The sequence below is a fragment of the Myotis myotis genome, unplaced genomic scaffold, assembly GCF_014108235.1.
Source record: "Myotis myotis isolate mMyoMyo1 unplaced genomic scaffold, mMyoMyo1.p scaffold_m19_p_20, whole genome shotgun sequence".
NCBI lineage: Eukaryota > Metazoa > Chordata > Mammalia > Chiroptera > Vespertilionidae > Myotis > Myotis myotis.
Genome location: NW_023416325.1, coordinates 1,665,629 through 1,687,907, shown reverse-complemented (window position 1 = coordinate 1,687,907; position 22,279 = coordinate 1,665,629). Strand labels below are relative to the sequence as shown.

The 22,279-nt window shown below is 45.7% G+C and overlaps 1 protein-coding gene and 1 pseudogene across 2 annotated transcripts in view; one reads left to right on the top strand and one right to left on the bottom strand.

Annotated features, from left to right (window-relative positions):
* The window catches only part of ZNRF3 (zinc and ring finger 3), a 133,112-nt gene that overhangs the window by 61,115 nt on the left and 49,718 nt on the right, over nt 1-22,279 (top strand). The window contains exon 2 of one of the 2 annotated variants that reach the window (XM_036353926.1): nt 18,314-18,439. In XM_036353926.1, coding sequence (XP_036209819.1) covers nt 18,314-18,439 — 126 coding nt within the window. Of the gene's footprint in view, nt 1-18,313; nt 18,440-22,279 lie in introns of those variants that run through there. The other variant, XM_036353927.1, reaches the window with a different exon arrangement.
* On the bottom strand, nt 3,573-3,867 carry LOC118678344 (annotated as a pseudogene).

The window sequence follows — 22,279 nt, the reverse complement described above, 5'->3', positions numbered from 1 at the left end:
CACCTTTTCTGTGAATTAGATGGGGCAGGTGGTTAAATCCTCTGTATTGTTGAGACACGGAGGTCCAGAGGGAAAAAGTTATTTGCCCAAGAGGACACAGTGAGATTGGTGGTAGGCTGAGCTTCTGACCCCTTGCTATCTCGAATTTCCTGTGTCACCTGACCACCCACTGCTCTCTGACCCCAGAGCACCTTCATTACTGGTTTCCTGCAGTGTTTTGTTTTGTTCTGCACTGCGTGGTGCTATTAAAACAAAATCTTCCTAAAACAACATTTCCCCTGTAACCTATAGCATCAAACACTTAAAAAAAAAATCTAGATTTGAGCAGGTCCTCACTTTAATTGGTTTATTTTAAGATAACTTGAAAAGGACAGGGGCTTTTTTCTTCCTTCCTTGAGATTGTAGGGATGTAATAGATTTCAGAGTCTAAAGTCAACATAGCAGTCCCTAGCCAGATGCGACTACTTACATTTACATGAATTAAAACTTGAAATTCAGCCCCCCAGTTTCAGTAGCCACGTGCGGTTCTTGGCTCCTAGCTGAGTGATGGCGAACCTTTTGAGCTCGGCGTGTCAGCGTTTTGAAAAACCCTAACTTAACTCTGGTGCCGTGTCACATATAGAAATTTTTTGATATTCGCAACCATAGTAAAACAAAGACTTCTATTTTTGATATTTATTTTATATATTTAAATGCCATTTAACAAAGAAAAATCGACCAAAAAAATGAGTTCGCGTGTCACCTCTGACACGGGTGTCATAGGTTCGCCATCCCTGGCCTAGATTGTCAGGGCAGAATTTTAGACTATCACCATCATTGTAGAAGGTTCTGCTGGGTCACGCTGATCTCTCCATAACCTCTGACCCTTTGTAATCTCTAACCTCTAATTTCTCGATAACCTCTGACCTTACAAAGTAGGCTTGGAGTGCGGAGGGATGCGATGATGCCGTCTGTGGTCATGTTCTTACTTTCTCTGTTACATCTCACTTGTTTTTCGCAGAGAGGGGAAACGCCAACTTTACCAGTTCTACCACGTCTTGTACTGGTGCTCCTGTGGTTGGGCAGCACGCCACCATGGAATCTAGGACCAGGGTGTTAGCGCTTGTTCCATATTTATACGTGGCGTGCTGCATGTGCCATTGGCGGTGCATATTTACATGGTCACATGTGGATGGAGATACATGCCTGTATTGGGGAGGCACGGAGGGAGGACAGCTGCAGCCAGAAAAGCTCATGCCTACACGAAGGCATGAGCGCCACGTTGCTGCCTCTGCCCTTAAGAATGTTATTCCGTTTGTAAGTTCCTTGGGGCTGCAAGAATAAAACGCTGTGACGGGTAAGGGACTGCTCCGAGTTCAAGTGCTGCATCGAGTTCAGTCAGTCTGTGCTCAGTGGCTTATCCTGTGAATATCAGAGGGGCGAGGCAAGGAGGGCCCTTGTATGTCTCAGCAGGTACATTGCCTCTGACTGGATGGTAAGACAGCCCCAAGGGCTCTGCTCTCGGTTTTAGTCATTATTCTGTTCTACCAAAATTAGGATTTATGAAACATGGAGAAGAACCATGTTCAGACTAGCTGTCCAGAGAAGGCATTGCTTTGTATTGGGTTTCCATGGATATTTTTGGGGTTATTGTCTCATATTGGGTTGTCCGTGACCTAGTTCTGAGCTAGATCTGAATCAGAAAAGGAAAGTTCCCTTTTTTTTTACCCCCTCCGGTAGGTGCATCATGCATTTATGAATTAAAATACATCTACATAGGCTGTTGGTAAGGAGCTAGTGGTTAGCACTGAAATGCTTGTGATTTTTGGTGGGTTGTATTGCTCCATGGTAAAGTTGACTCTCATTTTAGAATGCTGTCTTTGTGCTTGCCCTGAATTCATCAACTTTTTTTTTTTTTTAAACAAACACTTATATGAGGTATTTCCATATAATAAACTAGGGTTCAGTGTAAGGAGTCCTGACAGGTGTATCTATCTGTGAAATCAACACCACAATTAGGATACAGAACTTCATCGCCCCTGAAAGTTTCTTGTCCTTTGGCCGTCCATCTCTTCCTCCACCCCAGCCCTAAACAGCACTGATCTGCCTTCTGTTGCTCTAGATAAGTTTAGATTGTCTGGAATTCTATGTAAATGCAAACAGGTATTATGTACCCTTTTTGAGAGAAGGGGGGAAGTCGGGTTATTTTATTCAACATAATGTTTTTGAGGGTCATTCATGTGGTGTAGCATGTTTCAGTGTTCTGCTGCTTTTTCTTGCTGCGTAGCATTCCTTTGTATGATGCACCACATTTAATGTATTCACTTACTTATTGATGAACATTGGGTTGTTTCCACTTTTCGGCTTTTACAAATAAAGCTGCTGTGCCTATTTGAGTACAAGATTTGTGTGGACAAATGTTTTCATTTCTCTTGTGTAAATACCTAGGGGTGGAATAGCTGGGTCACCTGGAAAGTGTATGTTTTACTTTATAAAAAACTGCCCAACTGTTTTCCATAGTGACCAGGCCACTCTGCCCTCCCAAACGCCGCGTATGAGAGTTCCTGTTGTTGCACGAGTTGGCTGACACTTTGCATTATCAGTCTTCTAGTTTCATCCATTCTTGTGGGCAGTATCTTCTTCCTGTTTTATTTTTCATTTCTCTAATGTCTAATGTTGAGAGTCTTTTCATGTGTTTATTTGCCTTCTCTGTCTCTTCTTTGTGAAGTCCCTGTTCAATTTTTTTTAATTTTTTTTTTACCCATTTCTGTTCCTATTATTGAGCTTTAAGAATTCTTTTTGTATTCTGGATAATAGTCCTCAGTCTGTTTTGTGTCTTTGTAGTCAGGGAAGAAGGCCTAATCTTCATTTTAACGTTGAAAACGGAACTTATTCCAAAACAAACCTATTCTATTCTTCCTTATCTCAGAGAATGGTGTTCCTTTTGGGGTCGAGGGGAAACAACAAGAGATCATCATTTTTATGAATTAAAATTTTCCCCACTGTGCGTTTTCATTGAAAATATTAAAACAGCTTCATCATAATGAATTACAAGACTTTGATGATTAAGTTGTACTACCACTTATGAGGCTTATAGTCATTATTTTTGTAGACTTGAAGGAAACTTTGCATTCTTGTATTTTCTGTTCTCCGCTTCAGAGAAAGATTATGAAGAGGTCTAAAATATGACTCAGTCAAAGCCCAGCTGAGAAGTGGAAATAGACAGAGAACACAATTTATACACAGCTGTACCGTAAGAGCATTGCTGGTTTTTAGCTCCTGTTTTGGGTATGAAAATTTAGCTCATCTCACACGATATGAAAGCAGGTGCAATGGTAAAGCTGAATCATGAAACCCCCAATCAATTTTTAAAAAAATATATTTTTATTGATTTCAGAGAGGAAGGGAGAAGCAGAGAGATATAGAAGCATCAGCAATGAGAGAGAGTCGTTGATTGGCTGCCTCCTGCACACCCCACACTGGGGATCAAGCCTGTAACACGGGCCTGTGCCCTGCCTAACCAGAAATCAAACTGTGACCTCCTGGTTCAGAGGTAGATGCTCAGCCACGGAGCCACGCAGGCCAGGCCCCCATCAGTTATTTTTAGCATGCCTCTTAATTTTTCTCTCCCCTGGTTTCTTGTCTTCTGTGCCTGAGGTTTGAACGGGTAGCCACTGGAGGGGATGCCATGGAGGAAACATCAGCAAACACGAAAAAGCAAATTCGGCCATAACCGTATAGATAGTCCGCCTGAACTGTTCAGCCACGTACCCATAGATAAGTCCAGCCATTGCCCCAAAAAAGACTAATTCCCCGAGACATCCGTGCAGCTAGCTTCTGGCCCTTCTAATCCATTTGCATGGGCAGCCCGCGCAGATGCTCCCGCATGGCTGGCTGAGGAGGTGGGCTGAGGGTGCTGGCTTCCGGCAGCAAGGCGAGGGCAGCTGCAACTTGGGGAAGGTAGGGTTTGGGGACTGGCCCTGGGCACAGCTTGGAGCCTACCAGGCTGAGGAGTGTGATGGCCACAGCCCCGGAGGCAGATCTATGGATTACGTTTTTTGAAGTTGGAACATATTAAAGGATTTTGCTACACCCTGTATATTATCATACTTGGTGTAAATTTGTGTTCCTTTTTTCAAAATACTAAGTCAAATCAAGTTTTAATGAGATGAAATGAACTGATGAAAAGCTGGTTTTAAAACACTGGTTTGGACTCCTTCTGATGTTGCTCAATAATGTATCTTATGTGTGTATGTATGTATGCATGCATGCATGTATGTATGCATGCATGCATGCATGTATGTATTGCCTTAGACTCCCTTCAGCCATTTCTTCCACCCCCAGGGTTAGAGTTAGGGTGGCAGGGGGTCATGAAGCTTAGTTTGGGCTTCCCCTTAACTGTGAACCTCGTGTGTATACTCTGCCACCCCCCAGATTGGATCATCCATCACTTCTAGAATTCCTTGTTACCTAGATCTTTCTCTTTGTCTCATTGGTTTTTGTTTTACTCAAGCTCAGCCCAATAACCGAAGAGATATTGGGACAGGGACCATAATTAGCACTTGGTTGGGTAAAACGTATTACTTTGTTTTTAGAAGCAACAAAGTAATAGGCCTACAGGGTGTGGCATAAGTAGGTTCATAGTCCTGGCTGGTTTGGCTTGGTGGCTAGAGCATTGGCCCACGGACCAAAGGGTCGTGGGTTCGATTCCCGGTCAAGGGCACATACCTCTGTTGCAGGTTCAATCCTCAGCCCCGTTTGGGGCTCGAGTGGGAGGCAACCAAGTCGATGTTTCTCTCCCCCACACCCCCCTCCATTTCCCCCTCTCCTTCTTCTCCCTCTCTTCCCTTCTCTGTAAAAATCAATGGAAAAACAGCTCCTCACTTCTTGGGTGATGATTAAAACAAAAAAAGTAGCTTTATAGTTGTGAGTATGCAAAACAGAGTTTATTCTTGTGTTATTATTTATTGCATTATTTTCCATTCGGACAGCTGTAAACTACTTTCGCCCCACCCTATATCTGATGTCTACTGCGGCAGGGTGGTGAAGAGCCATGCTCACAGGCGGCTTGGGTTTACATCCCAGCTCTGCTACCTGTTTGTCTGTGACCTTGAGCAATTCACTGAACCTCTCTATCTTGCCTTCCTCGTCTATAAACCAGGAATACTAAGAGCCCCTGTGAAACTAGTAAACTAGCGCATAGAACACAGCAAGCCCGCAAGTGATAGTGGCTATTATTACTGTCACTGGTGTTTTAGTGCCAGGCATTGCTTTGCAGCATGTGCTGTCTCTAACCCTCACGACAACCTTGTAATGTCAGCATCGGACTCCTTATGTGTGGATGATAAAACTAAGATGGAAAGAGTTCATCTGTGTCAAGGAGGCGTTGGTCTGCATGGCTTACGGCTTTGCTCATTACCCAGGATTCCGCTGGATTCCCCTGCATTCTCTTTTGACAGGCCCTGGGAAGTCCTCTTGACCGAAAGCTTTGGTGCAATCAGAGTGAGGTAGATGCATCCTTTAGTCAAGCACACATGACAAGGTAAACTAAGGCCAAGGCCAGGGCCTGAGCGATGCAGCTGGTAAAGGTACTGTGAGCCACTTTTAGATTCAGACAACGCATGACTTACATAGAAGTAAAAGGGAGAATAGCCGAAGGTGCCAGATCCCCAGGGTCTTTGCCCCACACACCAAGTGTGACACTGAAGCAGGAGGGGCCAGATGGTTGCAGTGTGAATTGCGGGGTGCCCTGCTGCTAGGTGATGGCTAAGCTCTTCTGAGAGGGTGGGACAGAAGCTCCCTCCTCATCAGAACCCGGAGATGATGAGAAACTTCTCAGGACAGCCTCCCAGGTGGGACGGGGAGGCGAGAGGGAGATGGCCTTGAAGTGCATCTCAAGATCTGGCCTTCCCTCAAGTCCTTTTCTGTTCACCAAGAATCACGTTTGTCCAAACCTTTGCCTGCATGGCCCGTGTGGATGCCTGTGAGTGTGGCATGGCCGTGCTGTTCCCCTCTCCTCTCTGGCCCACAGGCACACGGTCTCTCATCTTTTGACCTGAAGCTCTTGGGCCCCCTTTTCTGACTTCTCTCCTGGGATATACCAAGGCTAGTAAGCTTTCTAGGAATAAATGTCAAGTTCACCCAACTGAATAAAGACCTTGAAGATGGAGACCCACATCGAGTATAGTTTTTGTATCTATTATATACACTCACAACATGGCCTTGCCTTCACTTAGAAACGCCGTAAATATAGGTTTCTTTGTAGGTGAACCAGGTGAGACCCACCTGGTTTCTTTGAAGTTAGACACAGCAAAAATCTGTCCATCGCCATAGTCTGACACCTAAGAACTGAGTAGCTGAAGACTCCAGGAGTTTGTCCCCTGTGTACCCACACCACCCTAGTGCCCGAGAACTGTGGTCAGCAAACTGCGGCTCGAGAGCCACATGCGGCTCTTTGGCCCCTTGAGTGTGGCTCTTCCACAAAATACCACATGCGGGCGCGCACGTACAGTGCGATTGAAACTTCGTGGCCCATGAGCAGAAGTCGGTATTTTGTGGAAGAGCCACACTCAAGGGGCCAAAGAGCTGCATGTGGCTCTCGAGCCGCAGTTTGCTGAGCCGCAGTTTGCCGACCACTGCCCTAGAATGTTAGGGGTGGGGGTGGGGAATGGTAACACGAAACAAAAGATCTCAATCATAAACGAAAAGTCCAGAGGACGTTTTTAGTCATTCTTCTCTGGCATCAAATGTCGGGCACTGTGCTAAACTTCCAAAGTGCCCTCTTGTTGACAAGTGTGGGTTTAAGGAGTGGCTATAACTAGATCGGCCAGGCCAGACCCAGCCTGGGTTGTGACCTCCCCAGCCCACTCTCCTTTGAGCAAGAACTTTCATAGCAGAACTAATAAAATCCAGGTAGCTTAATGAGGTGAGGAATGGGCAAGAAGCTGTCCTAGCTCATGCCCGTAATTCCTGACATACAGTGACTGTCTCCAAGGAGCCTGAAGCAGAGCTCAGACATCATCTCATTAATCCTCCCCAAACCCCCACGGGGTAGGCAGGTGGCAGGCATTCCCCCTGCTTCTCAGGATCAGAGAGAATGGGGCCCTCATGCGACTTGCCCAAGGTCATACAGGGTGGCACAGCCCAGCATGTAATTTATCGCTTTTAATGCTTGGGCCTGTGGTTTTCTCCCCTCCCGCTCCCCACTTCCCCTGCTATTAACGGGCTACGCAAGAATATTTAATCAGGTGATTTTCATCAAGTGTCCCTTCCTGAAGCGCTCTGGCTTGGAAGCTCACCAGGGCAATTACAGAAAAAGCAGGGATGGGATGGGGTGAATCTGTAGCCCGTGGGTGTAGCTGGTGCGTCCTCAAGGAGCCCTTCCCCTCCCTGGCAGTTCTCGCCCTCTCTGGATTGTCATCACCATGTCCTGCTTTCCTGCCTTCATTATGATGGGCTTCTTGCTTGATTACATGGTCTTGGGGATGTTGAACGGGCTAGTTCAGTTTTTACTCTATTCCTGGTGGCATTGGGCCCCCAGCTGGAGCCCTTCCCCTCTTAGGCTGTCTGCCCCAGTCTGTCTATCCCTCTTACTCATTAAGTTCGTTGCCTTGTGCCACCTCACTCAGGTGGTGCAGGCGCCATCTCGATTTTATGGATGAAGAAACTGAACCCCGGGGCTGCGTTCTGTTCGGAGTGTTTCTGTAGGTCTGTTTTGTATGTGCGGAAGAAATGAAACGAAATTATGGTGTAGCCTCATAAAGTATTTCTGTGATCAGGTGGTCCTCAGAGGGTCAAGGTAACCAGAGCGACACTGCTGCCATCGTCAATTAAAATCGTATTCATTGTTGATTCCACCCTGTGCTGCTGTAGACCTTTCTCCTGTGTTTCCTTGCCGAGCCTGTGCAGGAAGCCTGTACTTGCTGTCGCATCTGGCACGTGCTCCTGGCGCCTGGCTTTCCAGCTCCGATGGAGAGCTTTCTCGGCGGTGCGCTTGCTTGGCCCTGGTGGACGCCGGTTACAGATGTGTTGTGGGAAAGGAGCACATCTGTTTGAGGAGGCCTGTTTCCACCTAGAACTGCCATTTGTTACTTTCCAGTTGTGTTATGCATAGAGCTGATTTGTAGGGAAAAGCCCTGGTGACCTTCAAATTTCAGTCCCCTGTTGTGTCCGCAAAGGCACATACATTTTAGAATTTATTTTCCAAATCTTGATCAAACAACAATTCAACAAGGGAAGACTCAGGCCTTAATTACCTTTGCTTATCCAGTGTCTAACTCAGGCTCAGCAAATGTTGGCTTGTATGAAAACAGGAATCCACAAAAGAAAAATCCTTACTTCTCTAACCCCATTAACTTTTTCAAATTCCTCGATTCTTTCAGTTCTCGCCCATCTGCAAATGATATTTTAAAATAGGTATTGTTTCACACATAAACTTTTCTCTACATTTCATGTGGATGTTACTTTTTATGCAGTGCTGTCTTCATTATCTTCTTGTGATTATATAGCCCACAAATTACGTACATTGATTTATATAGTTTTTGGCATTTTTCTTTCTAAGTTTCTATGGTTTGGAGGAGGACTGCTTAAGATTTTATCGTATAAAGTTTCTTCTTTGTTTTAGGTGACTTCCTCAGAATCTGTTCTAAAAATGGAATTATTGGGGAAAGGAAGCCCTAAGGATCTTGGGCTTTGTCCCATGTTGCCTGACCAGTTCCACCCAAATTGAGCCTCTTTGCAGCCCAGCCAGGTGTGCTCACAGGCACCTTTCCCTGCAGCCCTCTGCAGCGGGGTTGGCAGTTGGTTTACTTTGGTGATCTTGCTGTGTTTTAATCAGCAGCAAGGCTGGTGGTTTGTCTGTTTCCTTACTGTAAACTATTTATTTATATATCTTATTCTTTTCTGTGACTGATCCCCGGAAGAAGTTTTAAAAAAACACTGTTCTTATTATGCCTTTTGTTGCTATCGAGCATGATAATTGACCTACAAGAATCCTCAACTCCTGTTGCCTCATCATTTCTCAGAACAACTTATGGATGGCCAGACTGATCTTTTCTCTGCAATGCTAACCACCTGTCCCAACAGAATGTATTCAATGAATCCTTTAGCTATCCATATGTTGGTCCTGGTTTGTGTCATCCTAAGAGCTTATAAAAATGGAAATTTATTTTTTTGGAATTTCTCTTCCACTTGTATTTTTCTGGTTTCAGACCAGCACCATGTAGTTTTATGGACTGGTTGTTTTATGGTATGCTTTTTTAAATCTGGAAGAGTGAGGATTCCACTTTTACCCTTTCCCCTCCAACATATTTCTTCTTAATTTAATAACTCATTGGTGTGTGTAAGCACCTAGCTCTCACCTTTTAGAAACAAGAATAATCAAGTGTCCTTTATTAAGTTGCCTTGCAATTTGCAGTGAAACTATGTCAGTGAAAATCTATGTACAAATCAATACTTGTCATCTGGTAGCCAGCCATATGAGTCACTTTAAGAACGGATTTAGAATCAAATTTTGCTTAATGTTTTCAGACACTTTTCTATAGTCTATTAGATTCCCCCCCCCCCAAAAAAAAACCCACAAACAAACAAACAAAAACTAACCTATGAAACATCTCCTAACCTATTTAAAATTGGAAATGGAAGTTCTAAGTGAAGGTTTGTAAAGTCAGACATGAGATACACACAGGGCCAAATCCAAGTTCCCATGTAACTATCTGGCAAAAATGAAGTTCCAGGGGATGGGAGATGGTCAAGTGAGAAGGTGGATTTGAAATACTTGCTGATATACCCGGGTTCTGACAGGCAGCTTCTTGGTTTGTCCTTTGATACAGAGGAACCAAATAGGATGGAAGCTGTTCTTGGCTTTTCTCTAAAAGGTGACACCCACTGTGGGAGAGTCCAGCTTAGTGTCCTGAAAACCAGAGCCCTCTGCAAAGAAATGCTGGTTTAATCCCCAGGCAATTCCCATTTGGATGTTTCCAGCAAACAGCGGCCGCATCCAGCCCCTTTTCTGGGTCTGGGGCAGTGTCTGCCCCCACCGGCTATGATGACGGGAGGAAACCGTATTCAGGTACTTCCGGATTCGGGATCCAGAAAAAACGTTCAGGCTGTTTGTTCAAGGAGCAAAAGAGTTGTCTGTTTCTTTGTGCCTAGAAGAAAGAAAAAAATAACCCCTATGATTCAAGAGAAAAATGGGTGGAGCGATCCTTTTCCATTCCTTCACATAAATTACACGTCTTGATTCGAGCCACCACACCTTTTAAGGTCTGGGACTGTTGTTTCATGTGAAACCCTGTACCATAGTGACACCCTACCCCGGCCAACAGCGGCAAAGGGACAAAAGGAAGGAAGTTTCCCTTTTAAATCCCCAGGAATTTTTGGATGAGATAATATTACAGAGTGAAATGTCTCTCCTCCTATTAGTTCTGTGTTTGGCTCCTTGTGTAACAGTAACCCACTTAGAAGCAGGCGGCCCTTTTGAAGTTATTTTAAACGTGCAGTGGAGTGTAGAGATATTGTAACCTTGGATAAGAGCTCTCCCAGCCCGGGTTTCAGTTCTGCCCTTTCAGACATGTGGAAAGTGCACCAGTATATCTCAAGGATTTTGTCCTGAAAGCTTCTTAAAGAGCTGGTCTTGGTTTCAAAGCTTGGCTTGATGTCCCGTACTCAAGGGAACATAGCTCTGTTTCTTCAGATATTTAACCTTGTCTGACATAGTCCTTTGGCTTTGAAATTCCCGTGGATTTTTTTTTTGGTCCATTAGGAAAACGGTTGAAAACCGTGAGTGTCGACCTCTTTGGGCGCAGAGAAATCTGAAGTCGGTCCACGTTCATCCACATAAAACCAGATGGTCGGTACCTGGCACGGATGCCAGGTATACGCACTGCTTGTTGTTAGCGTTTGGCCCTAGCAGCTCCTTGCTATGTAACTATCACGTTTCACGTTCTTGTTCAGGACCGTAATATTCTTCTCAGAACTGTAAAACCCACTGGGTAATGACTCAGGTTATTGTTGTTGGTTGGTTGGTTGGTTGGTTTTGCCTCTCCTGCAGCCCTGATTGCTGTGGTCCCATCGGGACTGGTCACCCAGAAGATGGTGGTGTAGCCGTCCCTGGGATTCCCATGGCCTCCCTCCTGGGAATTCCCTCTATGGCTCTTCTTTGTTGGATTTCCTGTGCCCTGGGTCCCATGCCTGCCTTATCTTTGGTTTATTCTCTTGTTGTTGGTTTTTCTGAAGCCAACAGCAGCTTCCAAGATCAGACATTGGAGGGAAATTTTGAGGTTTTGCATTTTAGTTCGGGACACCCTCTATTCCCCCCCCCCCCCCCCCCCCCCGTCTCCACTGCCCTTATAAAGGGCTGTCATGAGCCGGCCTGAGTAAAGGCAGCTAGCGGTGTCCTCTGCATGTAGAAGGCATAAGCTGCCTCTCTCTGCTTGCCTTTGCTCCTGTGCCATCGCCAATAAGTTTTGTTTTTTTTTTGCCTCAGGAATGTCTTTGGCGACTCCCGTCATCAATGACTATAAGAGCTGGGTCTTTTGAAGTTCACGCAGCAGTTGAATTAATCTTGACCTGTTTACCCTGGTTCCTCATTTAGCTGAGCAGAGATCTGAGTGGCTTACCAAAAGCAAAGCACGGGGCAGGGCAGCAGGCCTGCCTCCGGGCTAAAGGCTGCCCACCCAGCAGTCACTCACTGAGCAGCTGTTGGGCGTAAGGCTCTGGGTGGGCTGTAAGAGGGCCTCTGAGAAACACTGTCCTTCTAGAACAGTGGCTCTCAACCTTCCTAATGCCGCCACCCTTTAATACAGTTCCTCATGTTGTGGGGACCCCCAATGTCATTGTTACAAATTGAATATAATTAAAGCATAGTGATTCATCACAAAAACAATATGTAATTATCGATGTGTTTTCCGATGGTCTTAGGCCACCCCTGTGAAAGGGTTGTTCGACCCCCAAAGGGGTCGCGACCCACAGGTTGAGAACCGCTGTTCTAGAAGCAGGTGCCCATCTTAGAGGGGAGGCTGAAAAAACTGTGGTAAGCAGCAGACAGAGCATTTGGGGACATCGTGGTGGAAACAACTAGCTATATTGGTGCATTCAAGAAAGCACCGTAGAAGGGGTGACATTTAAACTGGTCTCGAAGGACAGAGTATTCTAGGCAAAGCCATGAGGAAAAGCAAACGTGACAAGTCTAGAGAAAGTGAAGGAGGAGAAGGCTTTCCCACTGGTTGAGCGTCTGCTGCGCTACTATGATTACACATGTTATCGCATTTAATCCTTACAGCAGCACCCTGTTGAGTCAGATACTATGGTCCCTGTTTGACAGATGGGAAAATCAAGGTTTATAGAAACTGAATCATCTGCCCAAGGAGATGTGCCTCATGAGAGGCAGGAGTTTTAAGCACAAAGTTGTATGATTCCACATCTCTTACTCTTTTCATTCTGGAACACTCTTTGGAACAAAATCACAGAGGAAGAGAGGAGGAGCCGCAGCTTCACGGTAGTGTCAAACCTCCTGATAAAGAACCCACTGGGCATTTCCCTTCAATTGACTTAGGCAAGGACATTGAGCATCTCAAAGTTCTGATAGCATAAGGCCAAAGATAGAACACAGGACATTTTTTCCTGTTACAGCCTGGCCCTTTAATTGTTTCTCGTTAAGTACTTGTGTTGTTCTGTGGATCTGTCCCGGGATTTTGCTTGTCTTCTCCTTTCCAGCCTTCCTTCCCTTTCTTCAGTGTTCTCTGTCCAGTGGAGTCTTTCTCAAATTCCATCCTAGATTTTCGAGTTTATTTGATTTTCCTTTCTATTTTCATGAATAGTTCTTTTTGACGTCCCTGAGTTCTTATACACAGTTCAACCAGTTTTAACCTTCTTAAAAAATATTAAGACAAAAACTTCTTAAATTTCAAACATCTGATCAGGTAAACCCCATACAGTCAAACGTTTTAAGGAAATAAGGTCAAATACCTATAATTTTTAAGTGCTCATCATGTGCCACATTAATTTCACAGTTAACATGCTTGACCATCATTCATGGAAGTACCCTAAGGTTCATTTGGAATGATTACATATTCAGAAGTGCACACAGATCTTATATGTAGTCACTGCCTGTATGTCATCGGCTGATGTCAACATGTATGAATTAACTATCTGGTTTTTATGTAACAACTGCTGGGCGTGACCATGTGAAAGCAATATCTAATTGACTCTTCAGGAGAGTATATGCATTCCATACGTAGGAAGTCCTCATTATCTATCTGTATGATAATTTTCCAGAAAAGAACTTCGGGCTCTTTTTAAATTAGGGGCTAATATTTCTTAGTAAGTAGTGGGGAAAAAGTTTGATTAGGGCTTTACCTTGAAAAATGAAACTGAAAACGATAGTTTACATTTTAATTTAATAAGTTAAAGTATAATGGCTTTGTACTCTGATTTCCGAGAATAAACGAAGAGCGAACCCCACTTCGGCAGTGTGGGATATTTTCAGCAAAATTGTATGGGAGTATGGATGTGGCCTCCTTCTTGTGTTTGACTTCAGTTACAGGATCATCGAAAGTCATTTTTCCAAAAATATTCGAGGACTCTCACTTTTTCCAAAGTTCTGTCTTAATCCTTTGACCATTCTCAGTGGAAACTCCTGTGTGGATTCCTTCTTCTTTAAACCTTCACTAGACTGGTTGCCATCGGCTTTGAGTAGAATCCTGTTTTTGACTAATAGGACTTTTGTGGACTCCATTACATTCTGCATCAGTGGCTGATTTGCAATTCTAGTTTGAAGCTTATTTACTTGGTCTAGTCATTATATCATCGGATGTCCCAACGGTTTGTAAGAGGCTACGAAAAGGATTAAATACAATATATAAACATAGTAGCATAGTAGATGCTCAGTTAACAGGAAAGCCATCCCCTTCTTCATTTTCCCCAGATTGGTTTTTATCCATTTGCATTTTATGACTTTGCCTCGACTATTCCGTCCTTTGAGGCAGATCAGTTCACAAAGGAATGTTTTTATGTTACGGCTACTTGTGCTTCCCTGTAAACATTCTGATACACTCATGACTTGGAGCCCTTGGGAAAAGAGAACTCCAGGGTGTAAATGGTTGGCGGCCTGGGGTGGTGGGCAGTTCCAGAAGCTGATATTGTCATCAGGGCGAGCTGACAGAGACCCGAATTATTCGATATTTGGCGCATGAGTGAAGAGGTCAGTTACACTTAAAACGTAGTTGAGATGACATTAACAGGACCAGTAGTTTGGGCACCTGGGCATGGAAACTGGAATAAGGAACTCGGGAGAGAAGGAACTCCAGAGTGGAGCTGGGAAGGTGGTGGAGCGTGTGAGGTGGAGTTTCGATCCCCTGAGATGTGATTTTATTTTGGTGGCCTCTTTGCCCTCCATGGGAAAATAAACAACCGACGCCAATCAATCACACCCACTGGCACTTTAGAAAAATTCCTTTTGGTTTTTAAGTCTTTGATCTCTGCTCAGAAGTCAACACCCTTGACAGGACTGACATTTTGAGCTGCTAACAGTCACCTCAGTGTCAGTGGAAGATTTGATAGGGGCGTCTTGGAGGAGAATGCTGAGGCGGGCAGAGGGCCCGCCATGAAGTGCAGCCAGGGCACCAGGCCTGCTAGACCCAAGGGGACCAGTAGGTGTGCTTGAGGCTTACGGCGTTCAGGTTTCTGTATACCCAGGGACACGCTCTTGAATGTGACCCTGGGTTTTGCTTTCCACAGCATAAGCCTCCGACCTGGTCAGACCCACTTCCTCCTCACTATGGCTTGAAAGTGCCAGTTCTCGGCTTTGCCTTCTGCTTCTGCCGCCCTTGGGTTCTGTTCCTGATCCTCCTCTTCCTCCTCCTCTCCCTTCTCCACATCCTGCCCCCCCTCCCAGCCTCAGCTGTCCCTCGGCTCTCTCACTATATCCCTTATCCTTTGTGTCATGGGTGTTCGGCATCTGAGTCATAGTTGCTTTAGGTTTATTCTGTCATGCGTGTATGCATTTCCCAAAGCCTGTGCTGTGAAACAGTGTGACCATATTAAACACCAAATGGGCTTATAATCAAAGGGTAGGAAATGCTGGTTTTAATAAAGGTTAAAAACCTTTTGTTTTTTTAAACCTTAGGCCTCTGCACACCTTTAATTTATAAATGTGAATCCTGAGTCCCTATGAAGTCTTCCTCAAGTTCTATACTCCTACAGGAACCTGTTTTTCATCTTACAGGGCTAGCCTTCTGCAGGAGCCCATCTCCAGAAGGGCTGCTGCGGTAATCGGCTTAGGCTCTGGAAGGGGGAAGCCACATCGCCCTCCACTGTGGATTCCCCTGTTAGCTGAGGGCAGTCATCTCTGAGGAAACTCTAGGGACACTTTTTACAACCTTTTTTATTATGGTAAAATTGATCTAAAATTCACCATTTCAACCATTTTAAGGTATACAGTGCAGAGGCATTGAGTACATTAGCAGTGTTCTGCAACCATCACCACCAACTGATTTCACCCCAAAGCAGTCCTTCCTCCCCATCCCCCCACCCCCACCCCCACCCCCACCTCAACAAACACTAACTTGCTGGATTTGTCTATTCTGGATATTTCATAGCAGTGAAATCATATAATACATGATCTTTTGTGTCTGGCTTCTTTGATATAAATACAAGGTCATAGAGTGCATGATATCTCTGCTCCCCCAACCCAGCTCTTGAGTATTGGCCAAACCCCATACATGTGTAAGTAACAAAATGCAACTATCCATCTGGAAACCTCCAAATCACGTGGCCAGGCCTCAGATATCATGGAATACTGTAGAAAAGGGTCAACAGCGTGGATGGTTGCCATGGACACGACTTGACCTAGGGTTTCAGGAAGCTGACTTGAGTCCGGCTCAGAGACCTTTCCCGGCGGTCAGGGGTGACTGAGCTGTGGGTGCGATTCGCTTATCGCCCTCACCCACCCTCTCTCCGCTGTGCGGCCTACAATTCAAGCTGCTCATCCCTTAATAACCTTTGAACATTCTCGAGTGGGCTGGTTCTTCGGGGGCAGCTTGTGGGAAGGCGGAGCCATCCACCGCATGCAGAACCCTCACTGGTCCTTTGGGCACGCTCTTTACGCCTCAGGACTCATGCAGAAACTGGAGGCCCCACGGCTCATACAGACAGCAGGTGGACACCCCTTGTAGCACCCTGTGCTCATCTGCCTCATCATCCTCCTTGTTGTTCCATTGAATTGCCCAGGATCTTTCTTCTCTGAGCTGCACTCGCCAGCCCTCCCCTCATTGATGCCTCTAGAGTCCAAGGACAGTGCTGCCAGAGGTGTGTCACCATCTGCCTAAAAGATGCTATTTTCCACGTGCCATTTTTCTACTGAAGAATCGATGCTATTGTCTTGGTGTTTAAATTCCTATGTAGTCGTCTAGCCCATCTCTTTCCTTCCTGGTGTAGACTGTGGCCTTCCATACTCATCCGGCTGCTCTCATTTCTCTTCGCCCTCAAGCCCTTAGGTTCTCCGCCCCGGGCTTGGAGTGACCGCCTGCCGTCTCTCATTTTTCCCTGACCAGTCAACTCTCCCTTGGAAGTTCAGCTCAAGCAAGGCTCAGCAGCTGCACAAAGCCTCCCTGAACGTTCTAGCAACCCTTGCTTCCCGCACTAAGCTCATGCGGGCGGCACTCTGAAGCCACAGGATTTAGAGCTGGTGGGCAGCTTTTTAAAATGAAGATGTTATTTCTTAGCCTTTTCTCCCCAGTGAGATGACCAGCGCTCAGAGGAAGGGACAGTTAAGTTAAACAGGTAAAGTGGGAAGGCTCTGGACCGTGAATCCAAGAGCCAGGTCACCTTTGGGTACAGCCGTCTGCTGGGTGTGTTGTCTTGGCGAAACGACTTATCCTGAACTTATATTCTCATCTGTAAAAGGAGTGGGGGTTACCTTCCTATCTGCTGCTATAACAAGTTACTACAACTTAGTGGTTTAAAGCAACACAAATTTATTCTCTTGCTGTTCCGGAGGTCCGAAGTCAAAAATGTGTTGGCAGGGCAATGTTCCTTCCGGAAGCTCTAGGCAGGACCCATTCTCTGTCCTTTTCAGCTTCTGGAGGTCCACTGCCTACATTCCTTGGCTCATGGCTCCCTCTTTCATCTTCAAAGCCCATTGTTCCATCTCCTCCCTGTGTCCATGAAGGACCCTTGTGACTGCATTGGACCCACCCCGTTAATCCCGGATAATATCTCCACCTCAAACTTACTCACATCTATAAATATAAAGTCTCTTATGCCACGTAAGGTAACATTCACAGGGATTAGGCCGTGATTAGGACATCGGGGCCATTACTCTGTCTGCCACAGTGGGTTTTTCCCAGTTATTTATGGAGCCTGGCACTGTACTAGGCTCATTAACGTCTTGATTAATTATGTTTATCTATGAGGATTTTGTCTTCTCAACTTGTTATTAGGGATTCTAAGGCCTGATTCAACTCAGTGATAGATCTCTGAGTGCAAACCTTAGGATTGTTCTGTTTTCAGGTTTCCATGGGCTGCGCTTTTACTAGCAAAAATTGGACGATGTTCCTCTACCTATCTTTGATTTCTGTGCTTTGTAAATTCTGGAAAAGCTTTAAAGAATGTAATCTGTTTCCCAGGAACCAGGAGAGCCTTTAAACAGCCTGTCCATTCTCCTGGTGATTCTACCACGTTTCTAGTGGTCTCTCCATACATTTGTGAATGTGTTTCCAGCTCCTCTTGCAGAAGTTAAAGTCAGTGCTGCGCTGTTAAGGTCTAGAGGCCAAATAGTTTTGGATACTAACCTAGCTAGTCTCATTTTGTAACTGCTGCTCAATGTTACTGTATCACACAGCAAATTAGATTGGCATTTGCATGGGTGCTACGCTATTTTTCCCTACATCCCATAGGGTGGTGTCCACCTTGGGTGACCACTGTGTACAAAACAGTGAGAAAGCATCCATAAAATCTATAATAATAAAAGCGTAATATGCTAATTAGACCGGATGTCCTTCCGGATGTCCTTCCAGCCCACCTTCTGGACGAAGCCAGGCTGGAGGGAAGCCCGGGTCCCGGGTGCCAGCAGCCAGGGGAAGGAAGGCTTACTCTTACACGAATTTCGTGCATCGGGCCTCTAAGTATATTTATAGTGGCTCCGTTTTCTCCCCAGTGCTCAGCTTGTGCTGAGACAGGATTCCCCATGGGTTGAAAAATGCGCCCCCCCCCCCATTTAATTTTAAGTTTTGAGGTACTTTTGACTGTGGAGTCTGAGAAATATACGTCTGAGAAATGTGCGTCAATCATACCTGCAGCTTGTGTATTGAAGTTTTCTTTGCCTTTTGTTTCCTAGATGCACCCACTGGGCCTATGTAATAACAATGACGAAGAGGACTTGTATGAATATGGCTGGGTGGGAGTGGTGAAGCTGGAACAGCCAGAATTGGACCCGAAACCATGCCTCACTGTCCTGGGCAAGGTAAGTCCCTTCGAATCTCTCCCGTTCTGATGGATGTTCTCCACGCTGCCATTTCCTTCATTCCTCAAAGTAGTTGGTTCAGAGAAAATCCTTGCTGGCACAGTGCTCTTTCCCAGATGGCATCGAGTGGGTGGAGCACTAAGACATGTCTCGTGGCTGCCCACCGTGGTACTACCAGCTCGGACTCTGCTGGAGACGGCCAGCCCCTGTCAGCTCCCCCTCTTGTCCACTTTGTAGCCTTAGGCAAGTCAGTTCCCCTCAAGGACTCTCAGTTCCTACCTGTGAAATGGGTTGATAATAGAGATTCACCATACCTTATCTTATATCCTTGGGGCCAGATGTTTCAGAATTCTGAGACTTTGAGGCTTTAGGAAGGTATTAAGGTGTCATATACATTCATATTTGTGTAGCAAACTTTATGGATAGTCACATTAGTGGGTTAACTAAAATCGAAATAGTCTTGTGTTGTTAAGTCAGGGCAGCTTCGCCTCCCAAATGAGTTCAGGTCCATTAAGTTTTGCTGCCAAGTAAGCTATGGAAAAACTTTTGGGTCTTAGAGCTTTTTTGGTTTCAGAATGGCAGACAGCAATTATGCTCCTATATTAGAACTTACCTCATAAGATGGTTAGGAGGGGAGATGAGATGCAAGCGTCTAGCACAGAATAAGCTCTCAAAACATGTTCGCTGCCTGCCATTGGCTGTTGTCATCCTATTTAGAAGGACTAAAAAAGCCTCTTTTTTTTTTTTAAGCCAAGAATATATCAGCATTACCTCTGACTGCAGTATAAGATAGAAATAAATTTATTTTGGAAAACCATTCATCAGTGATCTTAAAATATGACAGGTAACAGCCTGTTTTAGACTGGATCATTTTGTGCAAGGGAACGGTTTGGAGAGAGCTATTAGAATTTTGATTGGAGGAAGCGTGGTATCTCCTAAGGATAGTGTTATTGCCTGGATATTTTTTATATTCTCAGAAGCTGCTGTTCTAGGTCCTAAGGGGAGATAGCTGGGAAGGGGGGGGGGGGGGGGGGGGGGCGGTCCTGGTTCCTGGGCTCCTGAGGGTTTCTTGGGAGGTCCACGCAGAAGAGATGGCTTCCATACCCATGCAGGATCCTTGGGAGGGCGCCTTTCCCTGCCTTAAAGATATCCCAACCAATTTCTTCTGGAACGTCTCCTGGGTCCCATCTGTGATTTTTGCCTCCCACCTCTCTTCTAAGTAGTGCGTTAGCACTTGTCAAGTTCTTTTGCCCCTTTATAGGGAAAAACAGACAAGCAGGGGCACAGAATTATCTGTTCGGTTTGTAGTTCACAAAGTTGAATTGAGGTGTTTTAGGTGGCCCAGGCCCTGATACTTGGTCGTTAACATAGTTGGCCAGACCTGCTTAATGATGCTAGGAGAACAGTGACACCCCCCCCCGCCCCCACTCCCTTGAGAATATTTTAATGTTTTCCTAGGAGGAATGCCAGCTACATCCAAAGGCTGCAGGAACAGTGCTTTCCTTGTAGGCAGTGTGCCCCGAATAGAGTATTTTCTCCTCTACTTGAGCTGCTGCTATGCAGGTCTCAGCAGCTTGTCATAATTTTCTTTGCCCCAGTTTGGTGGGACTCCACCTTCGCGTTTGTTGTGTCTGTAAATGGGTTGGAACCGGACTCCCAGGGACACCCCCTTCTTCTCCCATTGTTTCCTCCTGTACCTAGAACAGCCCTGTAGTGATTTTACTTGGAGAGTTTTGTAAGGTTTGGCCCGCTGGCCTGCGAAGCCAGAGGGAATAAAAACCCAGATGTATATCGAATCATTAAGTACTTCTTGGGTGTATTCATTCACCAAATATTTATTGAATGCAGGGACCCAGAAGCTAAGCGTGCGGTTCTACCTGCTTACAAGCAACAGGCCTCCCTCACCCCACACAGACACCATGTTTCTGTTTAGAAAGGTTGTACGGTGGCCAGACGGTATTTACATGTGGTTAGTTACTGAAATTTGGCTTAACACCTGAGTAAAACCATTAGCAAAAATGCTTGGGCAAGACAGTTTCACATTTGTTTCAAACCTGGATTGGTGTAGGAGGTGCGAAAAGGCAGGCATCTTAATTTCTCCCTTTCTCTTTCTCCCTCCCTCTCTCTCATTCTCTTTTTCATCTTCTTCTGAAAGTGTAGTTATTCTCAGCTTTATTGCCTTTGCTAACTGTGTGGCTTCTTTTTCTGATCCCCCAAGGGCAGTGGCAAGAGACGACCAGGGTAAAGAAAAGCCAGGTGGCCCTCAATGGCCGCCTGATCTCCTGCAGATGGCACGGCCTTTCTGTCATTTCTTCGCTCTTAGTGGCTGTGGGGAGGAGGTGGGCAGTGGAGAGAGGCACAAAAGGAGAAACAGCCAAGTCAGTGTGGGGGCGGGGGGCGGGACTTCTCTGCATGGATGTTGAGACTTGTTAAAACCATAGAAGGGAGGATGGGCACAAACCCCTCTCCCTCCCCCATCACCCACCCTCATCACCCACCCGCCCACAGAAAATGCCATGAGGCTAAAAGTTGGAACAAGAGAGGAATGTCCTAAATTAAAAAAAAACAACACATAAATGCCTCTCCAGGAGTTCAAATAAAGTTTCATTTTAAAAGCAAAAGACGTAAACTCATCACCTTGGTTTATTACTGGGTGCTTTTGAACTCCTCAGAAAGGAACACTGTAAACTCAGGAGAGAAAAAAAATGATTTATGATCCCTTCCTCATCATCTTTTTGATTCTGTAGGAGGTGGGACAGACAGTAGGATCAGACTAGGGAGGCAGAGTTGGGGTGAGCATGACCGCTCCCCCTACCCCCCCCACCCCCCCGCCCCAGGCCTGGGGCAAATCTTAGCTTTTTGGGGCCTCTTTTTCACTGAATGTGGTGAGGCTGTTCTAGGCTCCTCGCTCTTTTAATATTTTGAGCCTCTGTATCATATTTAAAACCTTCCCTTACTATTCTAGTTTGGGGAGATTCTAATTGCAGCATTGAAAGACAGACTTCTTTACCTGTGACAATTTAAGTCCTAGGAAATGGAAATAGAATAAAGTTGACATTTCCAAGCAGCTTGCTATTGAAAGTAAGACTCTTAAACCACCCCCAAAGCGCAGGAGCCTGTTTCTATGACCCGTCAGCCTCGCGGAGAGTCATGGCAGGGAACACACAAAATCTGCTGGAGTTTCTAACGAAGCCCACTGGCCCAGATTTCATAAATCAAGGCAGAGTATCTCCCCCACCCCGCGCACACACACCCCTTCACACCCCCACTTTGGAGTCTTAGGGAGGATTTTGAAAGACAGGAGAGTCACCAGGTGTGGACCGGGCTCTTTCCAGGACGGTGAGGACGTTCATGAAAAGACAAGGCAGAGTTTTTAAGTCTCAGAGATCCAGCTTTGGCTGAGTGACCTTGGAAAGGGCATTCAGCTCTCGGGCCTTACTGTTCTCGTTGGGGCTTATGTGGTTTTTGTCATTGTGGTGGGGGTTCTGCAAGATGTTTGCGGAGCACTTAACGCAGAGCCTGGCTTCGGGGTAAATGCCCGATGAGGGGGTAAACGCAGCCATCATGGGTTGGCTGTTGGCCCCGCGCTAAGAGTGTTATATGCAGTGTGTCTCCTTTCACTGTCAGACTAACTCTGAGATTGTGTCCACATTCCCATTTTGCAGTTTAGAAATCGAGTCCCAGGGATGCTGTTTACATAACATAGGATTGAAATCGCCCAAGTAGCTAAGCTGAGATCCGAGATAAAGGCTGTTCTCCTACCTCATCAGTGTACCCTCAAGAGTCACATCCTCTTGCCCTGGACTGAGGGCCAATCCCTGGCACAAACAGAGAGAAGTG